Genomic DNA, 17,375 nt, shown 5'->3' with positions numbered 1-17,375 from the left:
AATGAAATAAGTCTAGGGGACCCAATGTATAAGAGGGAATACAGGGTATTTTAGACAGAATCTGTTGTTTTAATTGATATCAAGAATCTATATTAAAGCGATGACACATAAAAGTACATGATATCTATATTAACAATAAACACCGAGCATTTGATATGTGCTATATTGTTCTTGATTAGGGTGTAAGTATGTATTTTTTAAATCTATTTTAAATATAATGACAAACATGTTAGTTACACCAAATCCAGTGACTTGGAGTGAAATTGCAGTCTTCAATCCCATCAGCCCAATAAGAAATTGAGAGAAGCATTATTTGACTTCTGCTTTACCTTAGGCCCTGTTGGAAAAAACAGAGATTAGAGAAAGTTTCATTAGTATGGCTTCCTTTTCACTTCTCTCCTTTAGATATGATGCTTTGTTAACCATGCTTTGAAATTTATGTTGAGAAAAGTCAGTCAAACAAATTAGTGGAATCTGGTTATAGTTATGTAAGACTCATTTAAAGAGTTAGGGGGCTATGTTATTGCCTATTTCCATGTCAATATAGTTCTCAAGTATGGATATTTAAAAGTCTTATTTAGTCATAAAAACATCTTTTTGACATTGTCATTGATTTTTAACCTGTTAATATTCATTATCACTCAAAATGTTTAATCCTCTCTAGAAAACTTCCCCTTACTTCTCTATTCCATCAAAGATATATACAGTAGTGACACTCACCCCCTATTATTTACTTTCTTCAGTAGTGAGTGGTTTCCAACATGAAAGTTTGGCATGCAATGCAAGTGCACTTTATAATCTTCAGGTTTCATCATTGAGGACAGATAGGAGAGGATTATTGGTTATGAGAGGTAGTAGATGCTACAAAAGGCATATTTGCTTTTTTTAGTAGGTATTCTGAGTAACAGCCATTCTTTAAAGGATTTTTGCCATAAACACATTCTGTCTTATCTCCCTCATCTATGTTATTGCTGTGGTGTGGCAAGTTGTCAGATTTCATCATCACTTCTTAGGAATGTTTAAGGATGAGGCTACCTGTCACCACCATCAATAGGTTGTAGGACTAAGTGTTTCTCCTGATAAGGTGACTTCTATAGAAGATGCTTTCATTCAGGGTGAGATCCACAAGGATGATAGGAAACAGATCTGTACCATTCAGAGGCTTAAAAACAAGATAACATATAGAAACTGATAAATGCTATAATGGAAATCACAGAAGCTGGTATGGAAACCCTCAGGCCTCTGCCATAGTTAAAAGTGATTGAACTTGGCACTGAATAATTGGTTTTCCTCCTCATTTGCTGTATGCCTATTTATAGTCCTCTTAATCCAGTTGAGCCTGCATTTCCTTAATATCTCCAAGGTTGTTGAAAATAAAAAGTGAATTATTGGATAAAACTACATTGTGAAGTGAAATGTGATTCTTTTACTCAGTTTGACAGAGTGACTTTACCAGCATAAGCTAAATAGTGTGAAATCTCAATGTGATCTTCCCTTGTGAAGTGTGTGGGTTCCTAAAGGATCCCTAAAGGGCACTGAGAGGAGATCTCACTCTGGTTTTCCACACTGGCATCTCTAATACAGCTGTCACCATTCTTTACAGATGGTACAGAAACAAAGCAGCCAGGAGGAATGGTGACTGGTTTTGTGTATTCCTATCCCCCAGCACAATTCCTATCCCCCTCTTCAAATCTGCACCTGTCAGCACAAAGAGATTATATGGAGTGCTTATGACTGGCCAAGAGGCACACCAGTAAGGAGTGAAAAGCAGAAATAAGAAAGCAGCTTTTTGCTTACCAATATAATATTTCATAGAATTCATTTTGAGTTTCCCCTGAAATCATCACCATGAAGTTCCACTTATCTTGATGGAAAATTGAGTAGGCTAATGAAAAATTGAAACATGTTAGCTTCATTAGGACAGAACCATTTTCCATGAAAGAAAATATCTACCTGAATATTTACCATAATGCCCCCCAATTATTTACCTTTGTGAATCTTTGAAGTCTTTCCAGATGTTTGCCCTTGCTCATAAGAAAAATGTCTGTTGACTTAAAACAATGAGGTGATATACCTGTTTTAGTATAGAAATAGCCATGTTCAAGTAAACACTGGGCTGCTAGTTTCTGTTTTAGGTAGCACCATGCTTGTGACTTACCCACTTGTGTAGTGATTATAGTGGGCATTTGTTAAATGAATGAGCTCGAAGTTAAAGCTCAATCCTCTTGATTCTATCAGCTTCTAATTATTTCCAAGGACAAAGTGCAATAAACTAGACATATTTCAAAATATAAGATTCACATGTGAATCTTCTACTCACTCCGCTTAATCCCTTTTCCATACTATTCCCCTGTTTCCAATTTTAAAATTGACTGTTAGAGGACAGGGCCTTTAGCATCCTATATGCCATAGTCTTTTATTTTTAGCATCCCTGCACATTTCCATCCTCTTCAATATTAGAGGAAAAACATGACTTCCATATTACTAAGCACAATTCATCCACTGGACCCCTCACCCAGTCTCTTCCCACCTTCATCAGGGCCATTTCCCACCTGTCTTTTTAATTTTCTCTCAGATCTTTAAGTTTGACTTCTCCTATTTTTTAAAATCTTCTTTTCAGTCTATATTGTTTAGTTTCTCGCAACTTGTGATAACCCATTTGTCTGCAGTTACTACCCATTTTATAATCGCCTGATCTAAGTCTTCAGAAACACTGCCATTTTTCACTTTCTTGCTTACCCATTCACTTTGCAGCCCATTGCACTCTGGCCTCTGTTCACCCTTGATCAGAGCTGTGGATAAGACCAGATTTTGGTAATTCCAAAGTATGTTTCCAGCTCTTTATTGTACTGGAGTTCTCTATTGTATATAATTCTCCTTGAAAGTTTCCTTCACTTTCATGCCATTATCATTTTTATTTTTCTTGTGCTTTACTCATTCTTCCTCTATTTCCTCATTTCTGTCTCTCTTCAGTTCTCAAATATTGATTCTCCGCAGGATCCCCCTTTGCTCTTCTGTTCTAGTCACTGATTATACCTGATCATTTTCCTCATTTGAGACTACCTACACACTGATGACTCCTAAAATGTATTTTCAGTCCAGACCTTTTCCCCACCCTTAGACTCATATAGCCAATTTCCAGGTAAATATCTTTGTCTAGATTTCCTCTGATTGCTTCAAGCTTTGTATGACTGAACCTGAACTTCTCATTGTTTCTCCGAAGGCAGTTCTTCTGTCTGCACTGACTTCCACACACCACCTAGGTGAGAGCCATGGTATGCATTTACTCCTATTTCATTGCTGCTTCAGGATTGTTTTTTGTTTTGTTTTGTTTTGTTTTTTTTTTTTTTACTAATTTCCAAAGTTTTTCTCTTCTTTTCTCTCTTGTGCAACTGCTTGTTCATTTCTCTCATTGTCTTATATAGGTAGCTTTATAAACTGACCTTTTAATGCCTCATTGTTTCCTCCTGAAATCTGTCCTTCGTTTAGCCAATAGTGATCTGTGAAATGAAAATAAGACCATTTCACTTTATTGTATCACATCATTTAGTGCCTCATTCTTGCTTCCATTGCTTACAGCGATATTTCTCAAATTTGGTTTTATATAGATGCATGTTTTAGAATATTCAGTGAAAATTTTTCAATTTTATGTGTAAATTATACTGATAGTCATTTTACAAACAACAGCATCCTTATTTGTGTTTATGATGACACCTCTGTCAAAGAATGACCTAAAGTTACTAGGTTAACCCTTCACTGCAATATTTCGCAGCCATGTCAGAATTTTCTAGAGGTTATAAGAAATAGTTCAAAGATGTATATCTTAGATACGCACATATATAGGTATACTTACATAATTATAAATTATATGCAAATTGTTATACTTGATACATAAGCACAAATACATAAGTGGGTGAATATATAATTTTTCTAAAGGATTAGTTACATTATTCAAATTTAAATTACACTCACTCTACACCCTACTTGTAAATTCTAAGGTCCTTAATGTATGTGTCTTTAAATCTTTTAGTTCCTGATCTCTATACTCATTTCTCCATCTTAATCTCTTGCCTTATGTTTTTTACAAGAGGAATATCAAACTACTTTGGGTCCTTGCATATACAGACTTAACCTTTTCTTTCTTAAGTCTGCTTTTATGTTTACCCCTTTGGTGTATGAATTTCCCTTTTTTTCCTTGATTCCTTTCACTTTGAACCCCTACTTACGTTTTATAAACTAGTTCCATGGTGGTCACCTCCAGGATGCATTAATCTAAGTAGGGTGTGCTGCCTAGTGGTTCTCCTGTTCTCATAGTGGCCCGAAAATAGATCTCTAGGTACATCTTATTGCTTTGGTTCCAACATTACCTGTTGGAAACTGGACTAGATGGTGACCTCTGTCAGGTCTTGTAGTTTCACCTCTGTGTCTTTCAAACATGGCATGTAGTTGAACAAGAGTAAGGTAAGTACCCGTGAATCACCTTTACTTTCTTATTGTCGGCCTAAACAATTGCTTTCACAGTTTTTCATCTATATAGTTTTCACATTACTGTTTTTAAAAATGTTTAATATGCATTTGCATGCTTCACTTGGTATTTTAAATTAGAAAATCAGTGTCTAGTTGCAGAAATGTTAGCTATAGAAAGATAACATTTTTCTATTTCAGGAGACTCATCGCTGCAGACTCAGGAACCTAGAAGTTCTGAAAATACATTAACTTTCCTGGAAGATTCTGGGTGTGATATGTCAAATGAACAGAGAACAGAACCTTCAGAGATGTCCCAGCACTCTGTGGAGAGCTGCGCCCCTCTACTCTTTCCACCACTGCCTATGTCGAAAGGACATTGTGCTACTCTGGAAAATCCTCTGTCTTCTCACATGCAATTCTTGCAGCGTCTACTTCAACTGAAGTGCTTGACAGAACCAGGAAGTGTGAAAACAGACTTAAGCCATTTTTCAAACAACTCTTCCACAGTGTCTGATTCTGTTCTTCATTTGCTAGATGGCTTGATCACATTTTACCGTAAACCCAAATTTCCTTTTTCAAGCTTTTGGACAGAAGCTGTTGATACTTTAGCTAACCTGATCAATGATAGTAACTTATCCAGTCATATTTTTAAAAAGTGCTACAAGAAGTTGGAAGAATTTGAGAAAACTCTACTACAAGTTATTTTAAAGAACAACCAAATAAATCGGGTAAGTGATATATGTTCTTCTATTCGTGAAATACTATTATCAGTAGAATAATATATCACATATTTTGATATATACTAATATATCAGGAGAATGTTTTGGCAGACATTTTTGTTGGATAATGTCTAATACTGTGGCTTTAAGTAAGGTCTTCTGGCTCATAATCTCCAGTTGGATTTCCTTTGCAGCCATCTGCAGCTCTTACCCTTTTTTATATTCCCACCTGTGGCCTCTGATTACTTGTCTTCTCTAGTTTGTTACCTTTCCTGATTTTTATAATTATTATTGGATTCTTCTCTCATTTTTCCCACCTACCTTTACTTCCTATTGCTGAAGAACTGTCAATAATTTTCAAATAACTACTAACACTATGCTCCCCCAATCTATAATTGTGGTGTGTTAAATTCGCCATGATGGATTACCTGTAACTGTATTAAATTTGTTATTTTTTTTTTCTTGGCATTGGCTAGTGATAACTGAAGGTCAAAGAATATTTTTTTTTTTTTTTAGAATTCCTCTTGTAAGTAGCATTATAACCCAGGGACCTCTGCAGCCGTGGGTTAATTGAATATATTGGCTGTAGAACACATAAAGTGACTTTATTCTGTTTTGTTTCCCCCCCCCCCCCTTATTTAACATGGTTTAGAAATGCTGACTCAGGAATTCTTTGTTTACAAGTGACACTGAAGTAACCTGAAGTTTTATTGTTGTTGGGCTCTTGACACATACTGGAGAGTTTCCTTTTTGTGTTACTTTCTATCTTCCTCACTATCTGATCCTTTCTTTGGGAAACTCCAAATGCCTTCACTTTTTAATCCCTTTTTAATTGAGTACTAAAAATATCACAAAGAAGACTAAAGGTCTGTCTGAATGATTAACTGTATCTTTTTGTAGGAAATAGGTGGTTGGACCTTCTTTCTTTTGACAGATGATTGTCTAGTAGTTTGTCCTCAATACTGTCATCCAGTTGTTTGATGTTTTTGAACTAATAACCTTATTTGTTGCACATACATGTGTTTTTTCTTATTCTATCAAGATATGACTAGATCAAAATTGCTGGAATCTTTGCATTTGCTTTTTTGCCATTTGGAAAGATCATGAATTTTCTCAATGGGAAACAAATCTGTTTTTGCTAGGCATGGTTATTTGGGTATTAAATATCAGATTTCTGATAGTGTATCTGAAATATATACTGTTTTTTAACTATCAGTAAATAGCTACTTAACAATTTCTTTAGGCAGGTCTTATGACTTGGAACCTTTCAGGTACTGGCATTTATATTCCTTATAAGTTACCTGATGATTCAAATATTTTTTTCAGTCTTCACTTTCACTAAAGGTCTGAACTACACAAGAGTAGCCTTGGGAACTGTACACAAGTAAGGTGTGTGTGAAAGAAGCTTGTGATTATACACATGTCTGAAATGTGTTTTCCAAACCATTTGTCATGGTGCCAGCTGTTGTTGAACAGTTGGTCAGCAGTGTAACAGCAAGTGAATGAGTATCTTTGGTGTTTTCTTGGAGAGGTAATCATTGCATTCAGAGAAAGGAGAATCATAAAATCCTTCCTTACATTATAATTGGTGATGATTTGTAAATGGGTTTTTTTTTTAAATTTTTTTTTTTATAAATTTTATTGTTATATTCCCCATACAATTGCAGCCCCCCCATTCTGACCCCAATCCCTCCCCTCCCGCCCCCGCCCCCCTAAAAGTGTCTCTGGTTCATAGTTTTTTGTTGATTTTGATTTTCACTTTCTTATATTCATTTTCCTGGTCCCTTATTTAAGTTTTCTAGATTCCTGCTATGAGTGAGACCATCCGGTATTTTTCTTTTTCTTTTTGGCTTATTTCGCTGAGCATGATCCCTTCCAGCGCCATCCATGTTGCTGCAAATTGCATGTGTTTATCTTTTTTGAATGCTGAGTAATATTCCATGGTATGTATGTACCACATCTTCTTGATCCAGTCATCTATTTTTGGGCATTTGGGTTGTTTCCAAAGCTTAGCTATTGTAAACAGTGCTGCTATAAACATAGGTGTGCAGGTGCTCTTTGGAATTGATGTTTCTGTGTCCTTTGGGTAAATACCTAGGAGTGGAATTGCTGGATCATATGGAAGCTCTATGTTTAGTAGGTCCAGAAATCTCCACACAGCTCTCCACAGTGGTTGGACCAGTTTGCACTCCCACCAGCAGTGCAGAAGAGTTCCTTTTTCTCCACACCCTCGCCAGCATTTGTTGTTGCTAGTTTTTTTAATATGTGCCATTCTCACTGGTGTAAGATGGTATCTCATGGTAGTTTTGATTTGCATTTCCCTGATGGCAAGTGACGTTGAACATTTTTTCATATGCCTGTTGGCCATTTGCATTTCCTCTTCAGAGAAGTTCTTTTTAGCTCTTCTGCCCATTTTTTGACTGGATTATTTTCTTTGTTGTTGCTGAGTCTCATCAGCTCTTTGCAGATTTTTGTGATCAGTCCTTTATCATTAGTGTTGGGTGCAAAAATGTTCTCCCAGTTGGTGGGGTTTCTCTTTGTTTTTGTTATTGTCTCTTTTGCTGTGCAGAAGCTCTTTAATTTGATGTAGTCCCAGCTGTTTATCTTTGCCTTACTATCACTGCTTTGGGTGATGTGTCTGTAAAGATGTCTTTGATGTGCAGATCACGTAGTGTTTCGCCTATATTTCCTTCTATATATTTTATGGTTTCAGGTCTTATGTCTAGTTCTTTAATCCATTTTGAGTTGATTTTTGTGTATGGTGTGAGGTAGTGGTCAAGCTTCATTCTTTTGCATGTAGCGACCCAGTTTTCCCAGCACCATTTATTGAACAAACTTTCTTTGCTCCAATGCATAGTCTTTGCTCCTTTGTCAAAGATTAGTTGACCATAAATCTGTGGGTTTATTTCTGGATTTTCTATTCGATTCCATTGGTCTGTATGTCTGTTCTTGTTCCAATACCATGCAGTTTTGATGATTATGGCTTTGTAGTATAGTTTGAAGTCTGGGAGTGTAATGCCTCCATTCCCTTCTTTTTTTTTCAGGAGAGCTTTGGCTATTTGGGGTTTTTTGTGATTCCATATGAATTTCATCAATAATTGTTCTATTTCTTTGAAAAATGACATTGAAATTTTGATTGGAATAGCATTGAATCTGTATATTGCTTTTGGAAGGATGGCCATTTTAATAATGTTTATTCTTCCAATCCACGAGCAGGGGATGTCTCTCCATTTCTTTGTGTCTTCTTCTATTTCTTTTAACAGTGTTTTATAGTTTTCTTTGTATAGGTCCTTTACCTCTTTTGTTAGATTTATTCCCAAATATTTGATTTTTTTTGTTTCAATAACAAAAGGGATGGTTTTTTTGATTTCTTCTTCTTCAGATTTATTGTTTGTGTATAGGAAGGCTACTGACTTTTGCATGTTGATTTTGTATCCTGCCACTTTACTGAACTGATTGATGAGTTGAATTAGCTTTTCTGTGGAGTTTTTGGGGTTCTCTATGTATAATATCATATCGTCTGCAAATAGTGATAGTTTGACTTCTTCTTTTCCTATTTGGATTCCTTGGATGTCTTTCTCTTGTCTTATTGCCCTGGGTAGGACTTCCAGTATTATATTGAAAAGCAGTGGTGAGAGTGGACATCCTTGTCTTGTTCCAGATCTTAATGGAATTGCTTTCAGCTTTTCACCATTGAGAATGATACTGGCTGTTGGCTTGTCATAGATGGCCTTTATGATGTTGAGGTATGTTCCTTGTATCCCAAGAATTTCAAGGGCTTTTATCATGAATGGGTGTTGCACTTTGTCGAAAGCTTTCTCAGCATCTATTGATATTATCATATGGTTTTTATATTTCTTTTTGTTGATGTGTTGGATAACGTTGATTGATTTTCGGATGTTAAACCATCCTTGTGCCCCTGGAATGAATCCTACTTGGTCGTGGTGAATTATCTTATGGATACATTGTTGGATTCTGATGGCTAAAATTTTATTGAGGATTTTTGCATCAGTGTTCATTAGGGAGATTGGCCTGTAGTTTTCCTTTTTTGTGTTGTCCTTGTTCGGTTTTGGTATTAGTGTAATGTTGGCTTCATAGATCGTGTTTGGTATTGTCCCTTCCTTCTCAATTTTTTGGAAGAGTTTGTGAAGGATAGGCACTAATTCGTCTCTGAATGTTTGGTAGAATTCATTTGTAAATCCATCAGGTCCTGGGCTTTTGTTTTTGGGGAGGTTTTTGATTACCATTTCAATTTCGCTAATTGTAATTGGTCTGTTTAGGTGTTCTATTTCTTCTTTATCTAGCTTTGGGTGATTGTAGAGTTGTAGGAATTTGTCCATCTCCTCTAGATTGTTAAACTTGTTTCCATATAACTGTTCATAGTAGTTACTGATTATTCCGGTCACAATGTAAATGGGTTTTAATGACATTCTCCTTTGGAATTTTCTCCCTGGCAAGATCATCTTAGATTAAATCATTGTAATTATTGTCATCATCTTCCTTGTACATATTTGTTCATAAAGCTTGGATTTTTAACATATTGAAATAACATCGCATTATGTTTCAGATGTGCAACATTATAATTCAACATCTGTATATGATATATTAAGTTCACCACTAAAAGTCCAATTTTGTCTTTCCCCATGTAGTTTACCCCCCTTTAACTAGTTTACCTACTCTTCTTCACTCTTCCCTTCTGGTAACCACCAATTTGGTCTCATAATCAGGAAGATTGTTTAATTTTGTTAATTTGTTGTTTAGTTTCCTTATGTGCCCTTTATGAATGAAATCTTAACATGTTTGTCTTTCTCCCTGGGACTTATTTCACTAGGTACTCTACCGTCTGGGTCTGTCCGTATTTTGTTGCAAATGGCAGGTTTCACCTTTTTTATAGCATTCATATTATAAGGAATGAAAATGCAAATCAAAACCACAATGAGATCTCACTTCAAATATTTTAGAATGACAGTTATCAAAAAGTCAAGAAACAGCAAGTGTTGGTGAGGATGTGGAGCAAAGGGAATCTTTACAATTACATTTTAGTGAAGCCACTACAGAAATTGTATGGATGTTACTCAAAAAGGTCAAGATAGAACTGTGATATAACTCAGAAATTCCATTTCTAGGCATTCATGTGAAGAATATGAAAACAGTGATTTGAAAATATATCTGTACCTCTGTATTCACTATAGCAATAAATCACAATTATGATACATAAATAACCTAAGTGCCCATCCACTAATGATTGGTTAAAGAACTGTGTGTCTGTGTTTCTGTATACACATAGATACATCCTTATTTATGAAAAAAAAATCTTGTCATTTGCAAAGGCATGAATGGATGTTTAGAGGATTATGCTAAGTGAAATAAGTTAGTATGAGAAAGACAAATATGGTATGTATGAGTTCACTCATACTTGGAATATAAAGGAACACCCAAACAAACAAGTAAAAACAAACCCTTGGACTCTGACAGTAATGGTGGTTACCAGAAGCAAAGAGGATTGGGGGAGGTTGGAATAGATAATGAGGGTTGATTGCTTAGTGGTAGACCTTTGGAGTGACCATGGTGTGTCATATACAGATGTTGAGGTGTAAGTCTGTACACCTGAAACTTACTAGGTATTGTGAACCATTATCTCAAAGTAATTTTAAAGTGATAGAGTTAAAAATACACCTCAGATGTAGTCTTTGTGAAATTGGAAAAAAAATTGACTGCCAATTAGACATTAAATTGGAATCTTTTCTATGTATGATAGATAGAATAATCATCCCTACCTTATTCCCTGCATCCTATTGGTGTGTTATGTGACATGACAAGGAGTAAATTTATGGTTGCTAACCTGTTGACCTTGGGATGGAGGGATTACCCAGGTTAACTCAGTACTCACTAGGGCCTTTGTAAGTGAAAAGAGGGAGACAGGAGTATAGTGTCCTCTTCAGAAAGAATTTGAAAATGTTATGTTGCTGATTTTAAAGATTAAGGAAAGTGCCATGGGCCAAGGGATACAGGTTGAAAAAGGCAAGGAAAAGGATTCTATTGAATGGTTCCTTCAGAATGATAGCAGGCTTGCCAATACCTTCATTTTGCTCCAAGGAGCAAAACCCATTTCATACTTCTGAACTATAACTGGATAAATTTGTTGTAAGTCACTAAGTTTGTGGTAGTTTGATGTAGTGGCAACAAAAAAATAATGCCATGTTTATCATTTTTTTATATTTATTCAATATATGTAGATGTATGAGTGACATTCTTATTTCCATTTGATAGATGAGAAAAATGAGCCTCAGTGTTGCCTAAGCCCACAGAGCTAGGTAGTAACAATTTGGATACTACCACCTAATATTAAGAGTTGAATGTGGCTCTTTATTCTCTCCCCACAGTCCTCAGATTTGGTTAGTTGACCCAAATCATAGGATTAATGCACATGTTGTTTATATAATTCTCCCAGATCCTACTGTTGTGGTGTATATGCCTCTCCCTTCCTCTCCAGATTTCTGCATTAGCTTCCTGACAGATCCTGGACTCATTGCTGCTTCTCTAGTCTTTCCACCTCACCTTTGTCAGAATGATCACTAAACTGTGCTGAAATCCTTCAGGGACTCCTCTTGGATTTACAAAAAAGTACGTTCTTCATCGTTGCCCTTAGGGCTCCTATCCAGACTCTGGTATTAGATTTCTCCATTCCATCCTAACACTCTGTGCCATACTAATAGTACTGTCAGTCCCTAGGCCTAGATTCCCCTTTTCCCATATAGCTAGTTCCACTGATCCTTACAAATTGACGTCTAGGATTTGCACCTCAAAGAAGCCATCCTTTCTACTCAGCATCTGCTTTCCTTTCCACTAGCTGATTGAGTATTCTTCACATAAGTTTAACACCGAACACTCTAGAGAGTACAATAGTCACTGACTTGTTGCCATCCTCCACTAGATTCAGAATCTCCAAGTCACATGCCCCACCTCCCTCAGTTGCTGTTCTCAGTGTTCAAGCTACTGCCTAGTGAGAGCCTAGGGCAGGTGGAAACCTAGCCTCCTCAGTTGGCCTGTGCGGGTGGCGCAGATTACATTTCTTCTGTGGCATTTAGCTTCATAGGAGGGTTATCTTTTAAAAAGCTTAAAAAGGTAGGCTGACTCTTTTCTGGTCCCTTGGCTAGAAAGAACAGGCTTTTGTTATGGTTGTTTATTTTTGGTTTTGTCTGAGCTCATTTGTATTTTGGGTTTGTTGGCTGTTTAAACTCCAGGTCTTTTATATATGAGGCAAGAAGAAAATTGAAAGAACTCACCACTTTGTGCTTTCTTTGTCTTCCTTTTCCATAACTGGTCCGTCAGCTGGTCTTCCTAGGTTTGTTTTCTATATAATGCCCGGGGGGGGGGTAGTTGGAATAGAGAGATATTAGTCCATTTCCTAGAAATGAAGACATGTGAATGTATTTTAAAAGTTAAGTATTATTCTAAACTGTGACACAGAACTTCCCTGATGCAAACTACCCAGCTCCTTGGTACCAGCCTTCAGAGACCACCACTGCCAGATATTTGCTCTTACTCTCCACAGTTTTCAAATAAAACACTTCACTGCTATTTCTCATTTTGTGTCATGGAAGATAATAATTGATGTCTTATATTTGCCTTCCTCAGCTTATCCTCAAATTTTTGTATATAGAATGATTCTTAGCAGCAGCTCTGTCTTATTGACATAGTGATATCATTCACAAAGCACTTCTATCTACCAGGTAGCTGAGTATCTTTTCATGGTGTCACTAATTATCCTTCCTCAGCCACAGCTCCCCACTGAGCTTGGTAGGACTCCTGGATCTAAGAAAACCAATGGCAAGTTAACTGAATGTTGTGGTTTCACTTAGTGTTTGCACTGATCCCTTCCTGAAGATCTCTGTAGTGTTGCATCTCTGATCTAGGATTTTTTGTTTGGTGATTCCTAGGTTGCCATTTGTGCATGTATCACCAATGATGTGCTCTTAAAGCAGTTTATGGGTAAATCTGAAGATATATTCATGAAATCAGATGTCTTGTTTTTCCACAAGTATGTATCTCTTAGAAAAAACACCTTACTAATAGTAGCATTTGTTACATGTTCTCTGCCTTGAATTAGGATATCATTTTAGTAATGACATCCACTTTTGTTCCTGTTCTGACTTCCCAAAAACCTTATTCTCTGCTGCTTTTGTCATAGATGTTCATCAGTTTCTTAAAGCTTGCCTCAGGGATTTGTAAGGTTACTTACAGTTCACTTTTCTCTGAGGATGTTCCTGGGGGAATAGAAGTGAAGTGTAAGGTTAAGGGCTATGCTCCCATTTCATCCTTCTGTAGAACTGCATTAAAAATATATATATATATATATATATTATATATATATGGAGGGCCTCCCTGGTGGCACAGGTAGTTGAGTGCAGAGCTGTGAAGCTGTCCACAGCCTCTGCAGTGTGAGTTCAATTCCCAGACGGCCAGGGAGATATCCACATGGCGCAGCAGACCTCTCCTGGCTCACTCACTGCTTCCCTCAGCAGTGTATTTCAGTCAGTCTGCCTGTTCTGTCCCCCACTGTCTCTGGTGAATCCTTTCACCCTCTCGCAATCTGACCTGTACCCCAGTTATTGTATAAATGAATAAATCTTTGGGGAAAAAAACTTAAAAAAAATAATATCTGGACTAATGTTGCTGTAGTTCTACTTTAACTTGATAAGAATTTACTAAAACAATTTGTATCATAAAGTAAAATATTATTACTCATTTTATCACAGTATCAATATATAAATCAGACATTTTAGGGCATTGTTTTTCAGCACTCCTGTAGAGGACAGATGAATAGAGAGAAAAGGACTTTGTTGAATTTACTTTCAAGTTATACTTCACATTCCAATATCTCTTCCTAAGATAGTAAACAACAGTCTACCTCTATATTATATTTTATAGTTTTTAAAGCACTTTCACCTGGAGTTTATTATCTGCTCTGACAACAACTCTGTGTCATGGGGGTTGTTACTATTTTCAATTTAAAGATGAAAAAATTGAGGACAAGCAGGTTAAAAGACTCACTGAAAGTACTTAACCAGTCATAGAAGACCAGGGTTTTAAACCTCTGTATGTGACCATAAATTCTTCCTCTTTCCACTATTTCTTATTTTTATCATTTAGTCTTAGAATTTTTCTGTACATTTTTGTGCTAAATGTAAAAGAGTTAAGCCGATTTTTGTTTATGGGTTAAAATTTATTCATTGGAAATCAAGGACTTTGACAGTATTGCTCAAAATCTTATAAATAGAATATTTATAGTTTGCTTGGGTAAGTTGTTGCATTTTTTTATGCACAAAGATTTATGTTTATAGAAAGCAAAAGAGAAAAAAAGAACTGTTCTGTGTTACAATGCAGGCTCACCTGTTCTTTTTTTCCTTTATTGGCTATAAATAAGTCTGTTGGGCATTTTATAATTGCTTATGGAGACTTGTAATCCTAGTTTCTAATTGAATATAAACTATGTGGCTTTGCTTGTGTCTACACTATCTCCCTCCCTATTTTAACAAAATTTGTGAAGTACATTTGAATTTTATGGAGATTTATAAATATGATTATGAAGCTGTTTTTTCATTTCTTTTTCTATTGAGTTCAGAATCTGCTTAAGCAAAGTAATGCCCTGATATTTATGAAGTTACAAGAGTGGAGAAATTTTAAAATCATAGCTATCATATGTGAGCCTTGTGAAAGGCAAACATTTCTGAGAACATGAAATTCTCTATTTATATGTAATAATGGTTTTAAAGCAGAACATTTTACTTTGGGCATACAGGGATTAACCATTAATCCACTTAATTGGTCATTTTTTATTTGACCCATGTTGCTTTTCCAGCATTAGGTCTCTAATATGGAACAATGGGATACCCTATTATGTGTGGGTACTGTCATAGATACTGGATCTACTGTAGTAGACTAATAAGACAGAGTTTTTACCCAAAGGACCTAGTAGTGTAGATAACCATTGAATAAATGAGAGATTAATTGGGTGGAATGAGAGAGAATAAGAAATATCTAATTTAGATTGATGGGAAATGGAAGCCCTCATGGAGGATGTAGATTTAAAACAGAATGAGAGTATGTTTGGAGTAAGAACTTCCAAAATGGCGGTCATTGCATCTGTCCCTGGGACAGGATTTATCTGAGTATTTGAAAAGAGGCAGTGAGTTCACACTGAGAGTGTGAAGAGCAGAGAGAGATGAATAATGAGTTTTAAAAAGTATGGACTACAGTAACTTGGCAGGTTGCCTATTGTATTATTACCTGGAGCTGCTGAAATAAATTACCACAAACTTGATGGTTTACAACAATAGAAATTTATTGGAAACCTGAAGTATGAAATAAAGGTGTGGATGTGGCCACACTCCCTCCCAAGATGCTAGGGAGAATCTGTCCCTAGACTCTTAGGGCTTCTGGTAGTTGTTGAATTTATTAGCTTGTCGGTGCATGTCTTGACATTTTCACATTGCTTTCCCTACCATCTGTCTAATTTTTCTATTTTTCTCTCTCATAATGATACCTGTGATGACATTTAGGGACTACCTAAATAATCTATGATTAGCCATTCATTTTAAGATCTTAGGTAAATACTTTTACAAAGACCCTTTGTTACATTCACAATCCACAGATTTGATGTGGATGTCCTTTGACAGCCATTTCTCAGCCTACCATACCTCCCTAGCCATTCATTTTTTTTTTCTTAACCTTTTGTTTTTATTACATTATCTTTCCCTTTCTCCAGAGAGGTCATGTACCTATCCCTATAACTTTTAAGAAATTAATATCTTGCCACGAAGAGTCATATAGGCATTTCAGATCAATTAGGCACAAGGAGTTGCATCCTCTGGGATATTTGAGCGTTCTCCATCTCTTTCTCTGGCTAGTACCTTATAAACCTGCAACTCTTATAGTCATCTTGCTGCCAATATGAAGGGCAAAGTAACTGTGTAAAGTTTGGAGAATCACAGTAATTGTAATACAGAACTAGGTTAAGTTAACCCTGTAGCCTACCCAATCTCTGGATTTACAGTCATAGAAGTCAGTGCATTATGTTAGCGTTTCAGGTAGTCTGAATTGGATTTTCTGCAGCTTGTAGCCCAGAAAAATCAAGGAGTTAGGATTTTATTTGATATGTATTGGGGAGTCATTGATTTAGACTTCAAAGCCTCACTTTGGATACCACTGGAAATGCATGATTGGAGAGGTTAAGGCAAGACACGATTTAAGCCATGTGGTAGCCTAGATGAGAGTGGATGGTGGTTTAAACCAGGGTGATAGAAGTAAAAATGGAAATAGGTTTAAAATAGATATTGGAGGGAAAATGTATATATACTGGAAGATTTCTCATTAAACTTGAATGACTGACAATCAGACATCTAATTTTACATAATAGACTCTTACCACTAACTCAAATTAGCTCTACTATACTTCTTATCTGTGAAAGAGGGAATGGAAGCCAGATGCTAGAATGTACAATAAGGAGGATTGATCAGAAGTTTGCTATGGAAACACTGGGGGCCTTTGAGCACTATCCTACCTTACCTGGTAGGGGCATGCCCCTCCCACAACTGGAAAAAGACTAGAGATTTATTTTCTAGGAATAATAATTTTAAAGGTATTCTATTGGGAAATTAGGAAGACTTGTGAGTGAAGGTAATATATTTAAAAGAGGGATTAAGTAAAGCTGTGTATAGAGTTACTGATACTTTCACATTATTTCCCCATTTGCTTCCAAGATCTTTAACTCTCAGACACTAGACAGAAAGTCTTTTTTTCAGGGAAATTGAGCACCCTAGGAGTAAAAATCATGACCACATTGATATCTAAGATTCCCTAAAGGAAATCAAGTAGCTAGGTCACCCTATACTGAAGCTTATAGTGCTTGGTCTTACAATGCAGTATTAGCAAATATTTGAGAAACATATAAAAGCAGCTTGGTCAAGTCAGAGTGCAGGCTGATATGCAAAACTTAAATCTCTCTATATTTCTGTATCTAAAGTTATATTCTTTTTATATATACATACATGCACGCACCTGTCTTTTAACATTCTGAGAAAGGTAACAGCATGTTTGCAAAGATAAAAATAATTGGTGCATTAAAATAAAATTTTCAGGGAATAAAAAAATATTTTTTTAATTAAAAATAGGATAGTGAAAACACAA

The 17,375-nt window shown here is 36.0% G+C and overlaps 1 protein-coding gene across 1 annotated transcript in view; it reads left to right on the top strand.

Moving 5' to 3' along the window:
• Positions 1-17,375, top strand: part of MEI4 (meiotic double-stranded break formation protein 4) — a gene marked incomplete at both ends in the record, with an annotated part of 122,605 nt that overhangs the window by 25,475 nt on the left and 79,755 nt on the right. The window contains one exon of the mRNA XM_084258635.1: positions 4,666-5,195. Coding sequence (XP_084114761.1) covers positions 4,666-5,195 — 530 coding nt within the window. The remainder of the gene's footprint in view (positions 1-4,665; positions 5,196-17,375) is intronic.

The sequence above is a fragment of the Talpa europaea genome (genome assembly GCF_964194135.1).
Source record: "Talpa europaea genome assembly, chromosome: 2".
In the NCBI taxonomy this organism is placed as follows: domain Eukaryota; kingdom Metazoa; phylum Chordata; class Mammalia; order Eulipotyphla; family Talpidae; genus Talpa; species Talpa europaea.
Note: the sequence above shows the minus strand (reverse complement) of the source record. Positions and strands in the feature narration are given on the sequence as shown.